The sequence below is a fragment of the Jaculus jaculus genome, chromosome 5, assembly GCF_020740685.1.
Source record: "Jaculus jaculus isolate mJacJac1 chromosome 5, mJacJac1.mat.Y.cur, whole genome shotgun sequence".
In the NCBI taxonomy this organism is placed as follows: Eukaryota; Metazoa; Chordata; class Mammalia; order Rodentia; family Dipodidae; genus Jaculus; species Jaculus jaculus.
The window spans coordinates 62048582-62065780 of record NC_059106.1 but is presented as its reverse complement, the minus strand read 5'-3'; the positions used below and the strand labels follow the sequence as shown (position 1 = coordinate 62065780).

General features: G+C 53.8%; 1 protein-coding gene across 4 annotated transcripts in view; it reads right to left on the bottom strand.

Moving 5' to 3' along the window:
* Positions 1-17199, bottom strand: part of Ptpru (protein tyrosine phosphatase receptor type U) — a 95146-nt gene that overhangs the window by 3177 nt on the left and 74770 nt on the right. For all 4 annotated transcript variants that reach the window (XM_045148833.1, XM_045148834.1, XM_045148835.1 and 1 more), the window contains 10 exons: positions 16340-16376; positions 15622-15719; positions 15409-15525; positions 14573-14727; positions 11301-11436; positions 10715-10864; positions 8198-8371; positions 4980-5120; positions 2250-2375; positions 1962-2119 (listed from right to left, as the gene is read on the bottom strand). In XM_045148833.1, the coding sequence (XP_045004768.1) occupies positions 1962-2119; positions 2250-2375; positions 4980-5120; positions 8198-8371; positions 10715-10864; positions 11301-11436; positions 14573-14727; positions 15409-15525; positions 15622-15719; positions 16340-16376 (1292 nt within the window). The remainder of the gene's footprint in view (positions 1-1961; positions 2120-2249; positions 2376-4979; positions 5121-8197; positions 8372-10714; positions 10865-11300; positions 11437-14572; positions 14728-15408; positions 15526-15621; positions 15720-16339; positions 16377-17199) is intronic.

The following is a 17199-nucleotide window of genomic DNA, read 5'->3' as shown; positions in this document are numbered from 1 at the left end:
AATTGAACACTCAGAAGCCATAGATTGTTACTAGAAAATTTTCAGTGCCAGAGATGGGATACCTTCCAGTGAGTTGTTGGCCAGGGAGGTCACTGATACCCCAAAACATTACAGGCCATTGCCAAGTCCTGTGGTTTCCCACCAAGAATAGATGGTAAGAGCCTATTGCTGAAGACTCCACATACTTGGGCTGCAAGGCCACCGAGAAATCCTGCTGGAACTGAGCTGATAACCTCCTCCATGTAGACCAGCTGACAGAAAGCTGGAAAAAGCTATGCTGCATGCAGTTCAATGGGAGAGAGAGAAATCACCAGTGGAGATACTCAACAGTGGACACTGCAAGTCTTAAGTTTTGCCTGCCAGGCCAAATGAGCCCAACAGGTGCAATAGTGACATGTCTGTTATGTGGGAAACCAACTGCTCTCCAATTGGACTTGAGGCCTGCTCCATGGGACGGAATACATCCCTGGTACTAAAAACCTACAACAGGGATAGTCATGAGCCTTAGGGGTGTAACATCTGCTGCTGCCTGGCTAAATGTATATACTATGCTCACCAAACTGCCGGTAAACACTTCTCTTGATGTTCATACCTATATTTTTTTATTTTTTTCTTCTTTGGGTTTTCGAGGTAGGGTCTCACTCTGGCCCAGGCTGACCTGGAATTCACTATGTAGTCTAGGGTGGCCTCGAACCCACAGTGATCCTCCCACCTCTGCCTCCCTAGTGCTGGGATTAAAGGCATGCACCACCACACCCGGCTCTATACCCATATATTAATGCTACTCTCACTTTTAGTTTGAGAAGCTGCTCTTTTCAGATGGCGGTGACCTTGGGATGACTCAGAAGGCACCATGGTGCTGAGAAGAAGTGACAGAGGAGTGCTCAGCACTGAAACATCTCTACCACATCTTCCAAGGCTCAGGATCCATTGCGGAGGAGGTGGCAGAAAGAATGTAAAAGCCAAAGGAGGAGTAGGACTCCTTACAACGTGCTCCTCCAGAAACAAAATGGCCTGGATATCTATGACCTCACAGTGCCTGACACTACCTACACAGGACCATCATAAGAGGAGGAAAAGATCACGACATCAAAATAAGAGACTGATTGCAAGAGGAGGGGATATGATGGAGAGTAGAGTTTCAAAGAGGAAAGTGCGGGGAGGGAGGGAATTACTATGGATTATTGTCTACAATTATGAACGTTGTCAATAAAAATAAATAAATAAATAAAATTAACTTTTTTAAAAAAGACAAACTATGGCTGGAGAAATGGCTCAGAGGTTAAGGTACTTGCCTGAAAATCCTAACGACTGGGGTTTGATTCCCCAGTACACACATAAATCCAGATGTACAAAGTGGTGCAGACATGTGGAGCTTGTCTGCAGTGGCTAGAAGCCTGTTCACATTTTCTCTCTCCCTCTCCTCCCTCTTTTCTCTCTCCTTGCAAATAAATAAATATTTAAAAAAAAAAAAAAAAAACACTTAACTAGTAAAGTCACGCACCACACAGAAAGTCCTGAGCAGTTGCCCCAAATTGAGGCTACACTTTGGTAAGTGACTAGATTCCTTCACAGAAGCCAGGGCTGGGGCTGGAGAGATGGCTTAGTGGTTAAGCGCTTGCCTGTGAAGCCTAAGGACCCCGGTTCAAGGCTCGATTCCCCAGGACCCACGTTAGCCAGATGCACAAGGGGGAGCACGTGTCTGGAGTTCGTTTGCAGTGGCTGGAGGCCCTGGTGCGCCCATTCTCTCTCTCTCTCTCCCTCCTTCTCTGTCTGTTGCTCTCAAATAAATAAAAATAAACAACAAAAAAGAAGTCAGGGCCAACCTCAGCTGGCTGGAGAGAATGCAGGCCACTGCCTCCAGGAGCCCAGGCTCTTGGATGCTGGCCCTGAGGTCTTCTGTCAGCTGGGACCTCTGCCTTGCCCGCCCTGCACCCACCCCGCACCGGGAGAGCACTCACAGGCAGTGCACCACAGTGCGCCCGTCCCCGCTCTCGGCCTGCCACTTGTCCACCTCGGCCAGTAGGTGCAGGAAGGCCTTCCTGGAGTCAGGCGTGTCCCGGTAAGCAGACCAACGAAGGAACTGGAAGTGCCTCACCAGCAGGTGGCCCTCCTGCAACTGGGGCACAGCAGCCAGCCAGGGATCATAAGCACTGAGGTCACAGGAGACCTGGTGACCCCAAGAGGGTCACTACAGGTAGCCCAGCCACCACCCAGGTCCTCCCCATTCGACTCCTCAGACCACTCACCCGAGAGATGTTCTGTACCCGGAAAACCCGAGCCACTAAGTCCTCATCTGCTGTGCCCGACACAAACTCCACTTCCATGAGGCCGTACTGCTGCCGACCTGGCTCAGGCCAGTACTGCAGGCAGGGCTGGGGCATGGAGAGAATGCTGGTTGAAGCCAGGCCGGGGGTAACCCAACCCAACCCACCCTCACTTCTGCGGGTTCCCACCCTGGCCCACCGCCTCACTGCAGCATGCTCCAGCTCTCCACCACTACCCTCGGAACCCAGGGACGCATTTACATGGGAAAACACCACACTTGGTGCCATGAGGCTACACTACACTGCACTGCCATGCAGCTTCAAACTTCCACTGTGCCGTGCTATGCTCCCACACACGTGTGTGCACATGCCTGCGTCATGCTGCCCTCTTCCAGAGAGAATGAGATCACCCCACCCATCCTAAAACAACCCCACCTCCTCCTTGCTGCCTCTGAGCCAGCCGCAGTGCGGAACTGGGGCATCTCTGATGTGGGACACAGCCCTCAGCTCCCCACACCTGACCCACAGCCCTCCACGGACATGGTGCTGCTTATCTGCCCCTGCAGGCCATACTGGAGATGGGGGGGCAGAGAGGTGAAGCACCCCCCCCACATACACACACACACACACACACACACACACACACACATATACACACACACACACACACACACACACACATACACACACACACACACACTCAGTTCCTATGGGCTGATCCGCCTCCAAGCCTCAGCTTCTGTCTCTCTGCCTGAGCCCCAGTTTGTTCATCTGTAAAACTGGGGTACATGAACTTACCAGCCTGAGCCTTGGTTTCCTTCTCTGTAAAGTGGGGCCCATCACAGGAACCTGACCTCATAGGGTTATGATGAGGACCATGTCAAAGGTGCCTGAGGTGCCCTGCCCCAGGCTGTGCTGGCATGGAGTAGATACTCAGTACATGGCAGGGACAGAGGTACCACTCACTTCTGAGGTCGTCCCTATGTTCATCTCAAGTGACACCATGCTTCTGCTCTTCCCCTCTGACCACAGCCCCCTAAGAGGACGCCTGGGGCCCTGGAAACTTCATGCTGACAGAACTTTGCAAATGCAATTTCCTCTCCAAGGTTTGATCTTCCATCCATCCCCTACCTCCTCACCTGCTGAACTCGACTCTGCCCACATATCTCAATTCAGACGCTGTCTCCCCCAAGAAGCCTTAACGCACCACACACCCAGGCTTCCCTGTGTCCCTATGCCAGTCCTTAGCACTGTTACTGTCATCAGCTCTGCACCTGCTTCTCCTTGGACCATGAGACCTAAAAGGGGCTTAGTCTTCTGTGTCCCCACACTGCCAGGCGGGGAGAGTCCCTGGGGGGAGGGGGGAATGGCTAACTGCACGAGCAATTCGGTGAGTGGTGCCTGAGTAAACTTGCCCTCAGTCTCTCCTCCCCACCCCTGCCAAGGTGGGCTCCTGACAAAGCTGGTCTTCAGCCCGGGTCCCCAGGCTGTATGCCAGTAGCCTGACTCACAGAGCCCACCTCCAGCTCTTACTGACAGTGAGAAAGAGGCTGTTCGAATATCCCCCCAGCCTCCTGGGGCAGACAGCAGGGACACATGGGCATCCAGAGACCTAAGATGTGTGTGTGATCAGGCAGTCAGAAGACCTGGCATCTGTACTTCTGGCAGCACTGGCCCTGGGAGCCACAGAGGGAAGCAGGAAGTCAGAGGGGGCATCCCTGGACTGTCACTGAGCCAGTGTCTGGCCAACCTGAGAAGCAGCTGTCACCCTCATCATCTTCATCCCTGAGCACCTACTCCATGCTGGGGACAGCACTGGGCACCAGCAGAACAGGCCCTGTGAGAAGCCCCAGTTTACAGAGAAGGGAACTGAGGCAATAAAAAGTAACATAACTTCTCCTAAGTCAAAGGCAGAAAACAGGAGGCTGGAATTTGAGTCTACTTCAGAGACCAGTGAAGCTACCACCAAAGCAGACTTCTGAACAGAGCGGCAGGAGGGGGACAGGCTCAGCACTGCCACTGCCCGGCTATGAGACCTGGGAGAACGAACCTCCCCTCCTGAGCACGCTCGCGCGTGTGCGTGTGTGTGTGTGGACATGTGTATGTGGGGGGGGGACATACGTGTGCGTATGGACATGTGTGTGCAAGCATGTGGACATCAGAGGAAAGCCTCAACATCATTCAAGTGTCATCCACCTTGGTGAGACAGGGCCCCTCACTGGCCTGGAACTCACCGTTTAGGCTACACTGGCTGACCAATGAGCCCCGGGGATGCTCCTGTCTTTGCTCCCCAGCTCTGGGGTTGCACATGTCTGCCAGCCCACCATGGTTTTTTTTCCCCCGAAAGCTAGTTTTTAATTTGGACAGCCCTGCCATAAACTTCTAGCACATTGTGGGCTCCGGGGATGAAAACTCTTACCAGTGAGGCAAGCAGTTTACCAAATGAGCCATCTCCACAGCCTCTTTTTGGGTCTTAATTTCTTTAGTTTTCTCCCCAGAAGCCTCCACCCCCAGGGCCACTGTCAGCTGTAAATGAAACTGAGAGTACAGCAGACGCTCAGTACAAAGCCGCTGGCTCCGTCTGAAGCCCAGGCTCTGGGGAAAGTGGGGGGTCACTCATCTAAGACCCCACAACGAATAGACCTGGGCTCCTGCTCTTGACTTTGGGGATGGCAACCTTGAACACACTGAGCTTCCGGTCAGCAGCCTCACCCAGGCAGAGTTGGACTGGTTAAGCTGGTTGAGCATGACAATGGAGGTGCACCCGTAGTCGTAGACCAGCCGCCAGAAGTCCGGGGTGGTGCTCTGCAGTGGGTGCAGGGTCACGATGAAGGCCGCGCTCCGCGTGTAGCTCTGCAGGAAGACCAAGGCCCAGCAGAGCCCTGTGGTGCACAGCCCCCGACCTAGGCTGAGGCCAAGCATGGCCTCCGCTAGCCAGCTGTGCCTGCAGAAGCACGCTGCCCACAGTGGACCATGTCACAGGCTACCCAGAAGGCCGAGGCCTGAACTGATGGGGTGGCCCCTGGTCTTTTGTACCCAAGCCCATGGTCCCTAGGAACTAAACAGCGAAAGATCCCAAGCTTGCTCCCTCCCTCAGGGCCTTTGCATCGGCTGTCTCTGCAGATTCAATTTCCCAAGTGTCTGCATGGCCCTCTCCCTCACGACCTTCTGCTCTTTGAATTTCCAGCTCCTCAAGGAACTCCCTGTACTGCCTCACCAAACACAGCAGCACACAGGCCCCACATCCACATGAAGTCCCCCCACACACACCTGGATGCTTCCTGTAGACATTTCGAGTGCATGGCATTTACACACTTATTCAGTGACTGTCCCACCTTGTCCATCCCCTCTGCTGAATGCAAGGTTTTAGCAGAGCAGAGATCTCAGGGTATGGCCTCTGCCCAGCACATTATAGGGGTTCAACAATTATTTGTAAATAAGCAAATCTCTAGACTACTCCCAACTTCCACGGCTGCAGAGTTGAGACCCCCACCCCCACACCCCATGGAGTAACAGCCACTGTTCCCAACCTCAGTCTGCTGGGAAGCTGGCATCCAGCCTTCTCCCCGGTCTCCAGCATCAAGGCTGCCAGGACCCTGCCTGGCCCGACCTTCATTCTCTTCGTATACAAGGACCCCAGGCCCTCCTCCTGACCCTACTGCTGACAGTGGCTCAGAGGACCCTGGCCCTTGTCTGACGTCTTCTAGCCTTAATCTTAACTTGAACCCTGTGTGAAGATTGACCTGCCCTTTGCCTTCTTGTGCAAGACAGAGACAAAAAGCTTCTGTCCAGGCTCCTGCTGCCTGACCCATGGGGCTCCCAGAGAATGGACTGCTCCCCAAACACTCCCATTGACCCCCCAGACAAGCACACTCCCAAGAATCAGGACTCCTGTATCCTAAGCTAATCAGACCCACATAGCTGGTATCAGGTGCCTGAGGTAACTGAGGACCCAGGAGGCGGCAGGGCAGTGCTGGAAGCTTCTCTGCCTGACAGGCTGTTCCCACCTAGACGCTCCCCAGCTACAGACCAAGACCCTTAGACCTTCCTCCCTGGCCCCCAGAGTGCAGATGTCACACCGACGTGAAAGACAGCACTAGGAGAAAAGTCACAAAATCCCAAGTTCCCATCCCAAAATATTTGTACCCTCCAGGAACCTCCGACAGGTCCAGAGACCACCAAATACACACACACACAAACACACAGAGACTGAGGGACAGTTTCTGCAGGACCCTCCCATGTGTCACATTTCAGGGATGGGGCTTTGGCCCACTCCAGGAAGCCAAGGACAAGCTTCCTCACTACATCATCACCACACCTTGTGCTGTTGAAGAACTCTGGACCGAGACCCAGGCCCCAAAGGTACCTCCCTCACGCTCACTGGGGAGAACCTCCCTTCTCCTTATGTAGTGGGTGGGGGACATCCAGTTGTGTTACACCTGGCCTGACCCCACCTCCTTCACTCCTGCCCGAGCAGTTCCCTGGGCTCAGCTCTGTCCTCTCAGAAGCATCCTCACTGACCCACTCCTTCCACACACGCACAATGGCCTATTCTTCATGTATCCAGGAGAGCAAGTCAGCCTGGCGGAGGGGCCAAGGCATCCACAGTCCATGTGGCCATGCATCTAAAACCAGATTCTCCAGTGTTTCCTGTGACATTTGGATCTGCACCCGTCTGTCCACTGTACTGTTCTTGACTGGCTCCAACAGAGGAGAAGGAGAGGATGGACTCAGGGACTCTCCTCAGGTGATAGCATCCTGGACCTCCATGACCCCAGCTCTGCTCCTCTTCCAATACCCCATAAAGGAAGTGACATCTCCTGGGCTAGGACCAGGAAAATTACCTGCTAAATGGCCCCTTAAGTAACCATTGCATACCAGGTTCTAAACCAGGATCCAGGGCTGGAGAGATGGCTTAGCGCTTAAGGCACTTGTCTGAAGCCTAAGGGCTCGGGTTCAACTTCCCAGTAGCCATGTAAGCCAGATGCATGAGATGGCGCATAAGTCAGGGTTTGTTTGCAGTGTCTAGAGGCCCTGACATGCCCATTCTCTCTCCCTCCCTCCCTCCCTCTCTCTCTCTCTGTCTCTCTCTCTCTCTCTCTCTCTCTCTCTCTCAAATAAATAAATAAATAAATAATATGCAATCTCTTTTAAAAAAATTAAAACAGCCGGGCATGGTGGCACATGCCTTTAATCCCAGCACTCGGGAGGCAGAGGTAGGAGGATCGCCGTGAGTTCAAAGCCACCCTGAGACTACATAGTGAATTCCAGGTCAGCCTGAGCCAGAGTGAGACCCTATACCTCGAGAGAAAAAAAAAAATTAAAACAGGGGCTGGAGAGATAGCTTAGCCATTAAGGTGCTTGCCTGCAAACCCTCAAGGACCTCAGTTCAATTCCCCAGAACCCACATAAGCCAGATGCAGAAGGTGGTGCATGCATCTGGGGTTTGTTTGTAATGGCTGGGAGGCCCTGACAAGCCCATTCTCTCTCTTCCCACTCTTTCTCTCTTTCACACATAAATTTAAAGAAATAAATAAATAAAACAGGATCCAGCTCCCCCTTCCCAAGACTGGCTCCCCTGGCTCTAAACGTCAGGGCTCTAGTCCCAACCCCAAACCCTCTGGGCCTCTCCAAGCAACCTCTGAATCACTCATCCACCCTGGACTCTGCTGGGCCTGATCCTGGAGAAAGCCCTGCCTCAACTCCGCCGACCACACGCCCACCTGGGCTAAAGCCAGTACTGGAAGGGAAGTACTGATGCAAATAATGCCAACAGTGCAAGGTCGGTGGGGAGTAGGAAGGTCACCCTGTGGGTCTGGCCCCAGAATGGGCAGAGGGTCCATCCCACCAGAGCCCTTAGCTCTGCTCCCTTGACTCTCCGACCTTGTCAGACACTGCTTCCAGAGCCCACGGCACCCCTGAGGTCTCACATCAGTCAGGGCCGCATTGATGTAGTTGTTGGGGTCTCCGTCCGTGGAGATGAGAAAGGGCAGGCAGCGGTCGGGGGGCAGTACGTCCATGCTGCGGTTCTTGTCGCGGTTGCGAGGCAGCAGGGCAATGCTGCACTCCTCCACGTCCAGCGGCGGTGTGACCGAGTTCAGCGTCTACAGGGAGCAGGGGCAGGGACAGAGAACACAGCCAGGGCTTGCTGGGCCTCCTCACAGCCCCATGGAGAACCCTGGGCTGGCTTATGAATGGAGAAACTCAGACCCAGAGAAAAGGAAGAAAGATGGCACAGACCAGAGATCCCTGTCGCCAGGTCATGCTGAGGCTGGACTGAGCTGTGCAGGCTAAAGCATGCCCTCCGCTGCCCACGGGACCTTGGAACAGCTCCCACACCTCTCAGCCTCAGCTGTGAATGGGAAGATAATATGCCCCCCGCATGGGGCTACTAGAGGACCAAGGGGATCGTGCTAGGCACAGAGCAGAGCCAGGAGCACCCAGCACTCCAGATGGGGCAGGTACAGTGAGGATCACCACTAGCTTATCAGTGCTTTCTGAGGCAAGCCGGGGGGGCTGGAGAGATGGCTTACCGGTTAAAGGCACTTGCTTGCAAAGCCTGAGGACCTCAATTTGATTCCCCAGTACCCACACAAAGCTGGATGCACAAAGTGGTACATGCATCTGGAGTTCATTTGTAGCCACAGAAGGCCCTGGCACTCCCACACGCTCATTCTCTCTGTCTCTTTCTCATACACACAAATAAGTAAACATTATATATATAGACAGATAGATATATAGAGAGAGAAGCCTGAATCCCACCTCGTCTACAGAGTAGATTTTAGGTGCCAGGCACAGGAGGGCACCTGCCTGAGTCACATCCCTGTCTAGACAGAATGCGTGCATCCCGGAGCACCAGGCTTCGGATATTTCCTCCGCTCCTTGCCTTCAGGCCTCATGTGTGGATTCATAGGTCTCAGTCTCACTCTTGCTCTTAGAGATTCCTCCAAGAATCCCTGAGCCTGTCACAATCCCAAAAACCAATACCTCTCCCTAAAAAGAAGTCATCAGCCCCATGTTCCTGATCACCCTTCACTGGCTCCCGAGTATCCCACATGCAGGTGCCACACTGCTTAAGAAACATGAGAACCCTGAGTGCTGAGGGCAATGGAGTCACTGGTCCCAGGGACACGTAGACAACTCTGGAGAGCAGCCTTCACCTGCTTTAGCTCTAAAGCACAGTGAGGCTAGTCCCAGCTCGGAAACCAGCACCGCAGCCTGGGCTCCATCTCTGACCCCAGCCTGGGAAGACAGTGCATGAGCTCAGGCTAGGGTTTGTCTGGGACTGTTGGTACAGCAAGGGCCTCTCTTCAGTCTCCTGACCACAGAGATGACATAAGCCTGGCACAGCTATGGGCCAGCTGCAGGTCTGAGTGAAACTAAGACCAGAGCAGAAGCCAGGTATAGTGGTGCATGCCTTTAAGCCCAACACTTGTGAAGCTGAGGCAGGATTCCTGTGAGTTTGAGGCCAGTTGGGAACAGACAGACAAGACATCAGGTGTGGTGGTGTATGCTTGTAATCCCAACACTTGAGAGGTAGAGGCAGGAGAATCAGGAGTTCAAGGTGATGTTTGGCTACCTAGCATGTTCAAGGGCATCCTGGGCTACACAACATCCTGAAAGGAAGGCCAGGAGGGAGGGAAGGAAGGAGGGGAAAAGGGAGGGAGGAAGAGAAGGAGGGAAGGAAGGAAGGTGGAAAGGAGGGAGGAAGGAAGAGGAGAAAAGAAGAAAGGGAAATAAAGAAATAAAATAAGAAAAGAGAGAAAGGAAGGGAGGGAGGGAGGAAGAGGAGAAAAGAAGAAAGGGAAATAAATAAAATAAGAAAAGAGAGGAAGGAAGAGAGGGAGGGAGGAAAGAGGGGGAAGGGAGAGAGGGGGAAGGAGAGGAGAGGGAAGAGGAGGGAAGGGAAGGAGGGAAGAAAGAGGGAAAGGGGTGGGAAAGTGGAAGAGAAGGGGAGAGAGGGAAAGGAGAAAGGAGAAAAGGGAGAAAGAGGAAAGGGGAAAGGGAAACCAGAGCAGAACCAGGGGCAGATGAACCAAGCCCGTGCACCCCTAGATCCCCCAGCCAGCTCTGCAGCACCCCGGCTCTGCAGGCACTGCAGCCTGAGCTCGATTTCGTGCTGACACCTGGGGGAACCCCGATGACTGATGACTACACATCTGCAAGGGCCCCGTGAACTTCCTTTCTTTTCTGGGTAGCAAAGCAGAGGCTTAGAGAGGCACGGTGACCTGCTCAAGGCTCCTCACAGCTCCTCGCTAGATGAGCCAGGATTAGAACCCAGGCTTAGTTCTGACTTCAAAACCCGGGAGCAAAACTGCTCTGATATCTTACACCCCCTCCCCATGTCTGAGTCCTTCGCAGCCACCTAACTCTGTCCCCAGTTTTGTCTCAAGGCGGTCCCCCCTGCTGGGCCCTCCCAGCATGCCCACGCACACGCAGCCCCCCACCTGGAACTCTTCCCTCAGCTGGGAGGAATTACTCTGAGGGTCAATGCGGATCATCTCCCTGTAGGTGGCCTTGAACTCATTGACAGGGATGGTGGTCTCCCCACACAGGCAGGCCTCCAGAATTGCATCATGAATGAAGATGTATTGCTCCTAGAAGACAAAAGGAAAATGTGAGAATGGAGACGGGGCTAGAAACTGGGGGTCTGTAGGGGAGGGAAAACAAGCAAGTTCAAGGTTAAGGCAGGGTTACTCTAAGGTGGAGTCCAATCTTCATCACAGCTCATCTCCATCACACCCCAATAACCTATCCCTGCAGCAGATCACCTGAGAGATGGGAGACAGACTAAGGTCCCAGAGCTAGTGAGGATGCAGATCTGGTATGTCTGCCTCCAGAGCCTACTGCCTAACTCATCAAACGTTAATGCCATGGGGCAGGGCTTGGGGAGACCCTAAGAGCCCCCTATTTATAGATGGCTCTGGGGAAAGGAAGCCTAAGGAGGCTGTGGAAAGAGTTGTACCAGCTCTGAGCCACCAGAGACTCAAGTCCCAGAGGAGAGGGAAGATGGAGCCAGGGCTGGGTCCATACCTCGGTCTGGATCATGTTCACACGTCGGGAACAGAGGGTCTTCACACAGTTGTAAATGTCCACGACTCCCTCACACTCTGCCATGTCCAGCATCACGTCCAGGACAATGTAGCAGCCTGTGCGGCCGGTGCCTGCGCTGTAGGGAGAAAAAGACCCAGGGCCACCTAAAAGCCTTCTAATGGGGCTCAGGATCAGGGAGAAGATAAGCAGGGGGCTCAGCTTCCTGCCCTATCTTCAGCACTTAGGGGTCAGGGTCACAGAGAAGACACAGTAAGGAAGAAACAGGGAGCAGGGGGCTGGAGGAATTCTGGGAAATGTGTCAGAAGAGAGATCCGGGGAGCTGAGGACGGGGTTTGGGAAAGGGGGAAAGAGGGTGAGGAACTGAGACGACTCAAGGAGAGGGACAGAGGTGGTGCTCTGAGCTCAGTCCAAGAGTGCCCCTCCTCTGGGATATCCCCAGACCTCCTGCGCATCCTCCAAGCCCCACCTGCTCACCCCCGCCCACATCCTCAGAGGAGCCTCCAACACTTGCAGGCAGGCAGCAGGCAGGAGCACTGGGCGCCATGTGACCAGCTTTGATTACAGCACTTCCTGCTTCACGGTCCATGTTGATATGGCTGTCTCCCAGCCCCACCACGAGCCCGGGAAGAGTGGGTCTGTGTTGGATTCATCACAGTGACGTGTGCTCAGTGCAAGGTTGAGCAGCGTTAAGGGGGTGGAAGAGTAGAAAAGATGATGCCAAGATTCCAGGATTGAAAGTGGAGGCCTGAAGCATTACCTAAGACGACCCAGCTGAGATGTCACAAGCACTTTGGAAGATGTCAGCGGCATCCACAAGGCCTAGCGTTCCCAAGCGGCGCTTCTGCTCCTACGCACCACCCCCACCACTTCACCCCCACCGCAGTTGGGCATTTCTTGACCAGAAGCCATGCCAGAGTCCCGGGAGCTGCCATTTTACTTCAGCGCCACTATTCCTGACAGAACTAGACACAGCCGAAATGCCTAGCAATGGGGGAGGCACAGACAGGCTGGCATCTGTCCACCACTCAACGTGATGCCAAGCGGACGGACCTCACACACCACGGTGGAGGGAAGGAAGTCGCACAGCAGAGAGTGTGCTGGGGACTCGATTTAGATGAAGTTGAGACCCACAGGCAGGGTGGAATCAGAGAGTGAGAGCTGTGGAAGGAGAGAGCACTGTGGAACGGGGTCCAGGGTTCTACTGATACATTATTTCTAGTGTGTGTGCGTATGGTGTGTGTGCATATAGTGTGTGTGCATACATGTATAGATGCATGTGCCCCAGGCACATGTGTGCAGAGGTCAGAGCACTCCTATGTTGCTCATCCATAGGTTTCCTTTGAACAGAGTCTCTCACTGAACCCAGAACTGCCAGCAAGCAGCAAGCCTCCTGGTTCTCCAGTACAGCATGTGTGGTCACACCCAACTCCTTATGTGGGTGCTGGAGAATCAAACACAAGGTAACTCAGGCCCACTCGGGTCCTAGTTCTTGGCATCTCCCCAACCCTTGCTCTTTCTGCATGTGTAGGCGTGTGTATGTGGGGGTGGGCACACATGTGTATGTGAGTGCATATGCCTGTATGTGTACATGAGGGTGGTGGCCAGAGGTCAACATCTGGTGTCTTCCTCAGCTGCTCTCCAGTTGATTGATATGAGGCAGGGTTTCTCACTGAACCCAAAACTCACCAACTCAGCTAGCCTAAATAGCCAACAAGCCCCAGGGATCCTTCTGCCTCAGCCTCCTCAGAACTGGGATTGCAGATGCGTGACAGCATGCCTTGCATTTTACATGGGTGCTGGCCATCTAAACTCAGGTCCTCATGCCTGCATGGTAAGCACTTTCCCCATTGAGCCATCTCCCCCGCTCCTTGAATGCTCTTAAAATTTCTGGATCTGCCAGTGCGGTGTGTGGTGGTGCATACCTTTAATCTCAGCACTTGGGAGGTGGAGGTAAGAAGATCACTAAGTTTGAGGACAGCCTAGGACTACAGAGTGAGTTCTACATCAGCCTAGGATAGAGTGAGATCCTCAACAAAGAGCAAAACTCAGCAACATCATAAAAGAATTTTTTTTTTTTTTTTTTTTTTTTTTTAGTTTTTTCAAGGTAGGGTCTCACTCTGGCTCAGGCTGACCTGGAATTAATTAACTATGTAGTCTCAGGGTGGCCTCGAACTCACAGCGATCCTCCTACCTCTGCCTCCCAAGTGCTGGGATTAAAGGCGTGCGCCACCACGCCAGCTCATAAAAGAATTTATGAACTCAAATACAGCTACAGATGTGTTCACTTTGTAAAAATTCATGAAGCTACATGGATATTTATTCACAATTTAAGTATGCTTTGCATTAAGTGCATTATCTATCAATAAAGCTTTATTTTTAAAGTATAGAATCTTTAAAAGATTCAAAGAAGGACTGGAGAGATTGCTCAGTGGTTAAGGCGCTTGCCTGCAAAGCCTAAGAAGCCAAGCTCGATTCCCCAGTACTCACATAAAGCCAGATGCACTAAGTGGTGCATGCATCTGGAGTTCATGTGCAGTGACAAGAAGGCCTGGTGCATCCATATTCTCTCTGCGTCTGCCTCGCTCTCTCAAATAAACAAACAATTTTTTTAAAGATCCAAAGAAATCAAAGAGAAGACAGCGTGGGGGACAGGACAAGGGGAAGGAGTCTGCCACATGGGCTGGTAAGGATCCCCTCAGAGGAGCCAGGATGAGCCATGGAGGCTGTGGGACCCGCAGAAGCCCAAGTCTGGGAGGAAGAGCTCCACCAGAAGAGGGAAGAGGAAGGCATGGAGCGAGGGGGAGCTCTAAGAGAAGAAAGGCAGTTGAGGTGACAGGAGTGAATCCCAGCAAGAGTTGAGAACCAGAAAGGGGCAAAGGTCAGGGCTGTCAAAGCATGAAGGTCAAGGGTCAAGCAAGGCCCACTGGGCTTGGGGAGGAGGCGAGTCCTTCTCAGCCATGGGTTGAACCCAGCAGGTGGCAGGCGAGCAGGGGACACTTCCTAGCTGAGAGCAGGAGAGATTTGATCCTGCCACAGCCTCATCAACCCTGAGGCCACCTCCAGGCTTCAGGACCCCTCAATGCTGGCAAAGGGGCTCCGAAGGGGTACCAGCCTCAGAGCCTTTGGGGGTCATTCTCTCCTGCCCATCTCCAGGCTAAGCCCAGGCCTAGTCTTCCTCAGGGACCTTGACCCTCCCCAACTCCAGACCAGACCGCCCCCCAGGCCTCTTCCCAGGATCCCAGCAATCCCACCTGCAGTGGATGACAACGGGCCCGGCTTCAGGAGGGGTGGAGGCCTTCACACGCCGGATGAAGGCCAACAGCCCCGTGGCGTGGTAGGGGACACCATGCTCCGGCCATGCTGTAAAGTGGAACTGGCGGACCTCGTGCCGGGCTGCGTAGCCTCTCTGTGGAGATCACAGTGCTCTCAGTGAGGCACTGGTTGCATCTATTAGACACCTGCTGTGTACCCTACCCTGTGGCAGGCACCACACTGCTTCTTGGGACTGGCCAGGTAGATATCAATGCCCATCGTACAGGTGAGGAAAACGCAACTAGAGAGAATCCCCTTGGCCGAGACTGGATGGACAGACACTATGCTCGCGGACAAGGGTCTGCCAGGGGCTTAACCCTGGGCTACTGAAAACCCTTTGCCCGGGGGTTGTCGTGTAAACAGGAGAAGGTCGTGATGCCAGTCTTAGTTTCAATAGGGAAACTGTCTCCTCTGAGGATCTCATAGTGATTAAGTGGGACTGTGGACAGGACCATGAGCCTCACTTCTCCCATCTGCAAAAAGGGACTGATGATAAATCCATATCTGCAACTTTCCAGGGCTAAGACCATGTGTAACAGACCCAGCGCAGAGCACCCACCCAGGAGGTGCCAACACAGGGCAACCTGGCATCCTCTCCACCACCCCAGACTCCTCTTGGGACTCCAGCTGGGATAGATACCCACCCATCCCTCAGACATGCTCCCAGCAAGCACTACCAAAGGGGTCCTTGCTGAGGAAGGGGGGCAGCTGCTTTCCAGCTCCCTGAGCTGAGGGAGGGTGGGCTCTAAGGGGAGTGGGTGTGGGAGAGACTCACCCGCTCCAGGGCAAAGGTGCGCACGACATACTCAGCCAACGTCTCCGTCTTCACGAGCGTGATCTTGATGTCCCCGTACATGTCTGAGGCCTCGGGCCAGTACCGCGAGCACTTCACCTGCAGCCACCAAGAGCCAGGACTCAGCAGGCTCTCCTCGGCCACCTGCCGCAGCCCACCCTACCTCCAGCCCACCCTACCCCCGGCCCCACTTACCCGGCCCACCTCTACCAGCTTGGTGATCATGACGATGCTAGCACAGTGCTCCTGCCACACCATGCGCCAGAAGTCGTAGATCATCTCAGGCTTCGGCCCTGGGGGCACAGAGGGCGCCTGTTCCTAAGCAAGGTCTCCCCATGGCCAGCACACCCTGATGCCAAGTACCACCCCAAGCCAGGAGGTTTCCAGGCCCCCAATGGGGGATTCTCACTCACCCCACAAACACCCTACCACTGCCTACTTATGCCCACAGAGTCCTGGGCAGCATCAGGGCAAAGCTCAGCTGGAGAGCCCAGAATATTAAGTGGGACCCAGGAAACAGCATAGAGGACAGATCCTTGTCCCATGAGGAAAAGTTCCAAGAGGAGAAGATAAAAGAACAGTAGGGGCAACGACACATGATCAGAAGGGACCCAGGTGGTCACTGAACCAAGAGGCACCCTCCAAACCCATGCAGATGCCACCTGGCCAGCTCTTGTGCACCTGCCACCGCGGAGAAAGACAGGTTGCTGGGGTTGGACTGATCACATTGGGAGACACAGAGAACAGAATGGGGACAGAGACAAACAGCCAGATGCCAAGAAGCCCAAGCAGGGAGTGGGGACAGAGACACAGATGCAGGGCAAGCAAGCAGGGCATCAGGGGCGACAGGCAGGCAGGCAGCAGGCGTCCCGGGCACATGGGAGGTGTCGCGCGCAGGCTGAGGGCCAGGTACCTTGAGTGGCTATGAAGTGGTTTGACCTGTGGTAACCCTGGAACAGGAGAAGAGGGCATGGTAAGTGCGCACCGAGTAGCCCCCTGCTCCCTCGGAACCCCACCCCTTGCCCTTCTTCTGGTAGCAGCATGCCACCTACCAGTGTATCCACCCTCAGGCCTCTTGCCACTGTGACCTTGTCCTCCTGGTCCCCAAGATATAGGGCAGTCCCGCTGGGACAACCAGGGTCTTGCTGAGGAGCCCTGGGGAGGACAGGACAGGCCTCCTCTGTGGCCTAGCGGGTGTCCCCATCCACAAGGCAGGGAGCAATTAGACTGTGCTTTGGAGATAAAGCCAAGCTTGCTTCTGCCCTGCTCGCAGACCCCAGAAACCTAATCCGCCTGGACCCCACACGTGGGGTAACCAGAGCTGAGCAGCATCTCCAGTCCCTGTCAGGGCAGCCAGAATGGACAGGAACCCTCCCCACAACTTCAGCTTCCCAGAGCTTAAGGGGGAGGGGATCTTGAAAAAGGCTTCAAGTTGAAAGAAATGGCCCTTAGATAAGCCGTTTAAGTCCTTTCTCTTTTTTCTTTTCTTTTCTTTTCTTTTTTTTTTTTTTTTTTTTTTGAGACAAGGTTTCTTGTATCCCAGGGCTGGCCTCGCAAACTCATTATGTAGCTGAGGATAACCTTGAACTTATTTCCAGTCCTCCTACCTCCACCTCCCGAGTGCTGGGATTAAAGCAAACACCCATGCCCAGTTTATACGGTGCTGGGGATAGAAGTCAGGACTATGTGCGTACTAGGCAAGAACTTTAACCAACTGAGCTATATCTCTGGCCAAATTTCAGTATCTTCAAAATCAATGACACTGATGGTGAC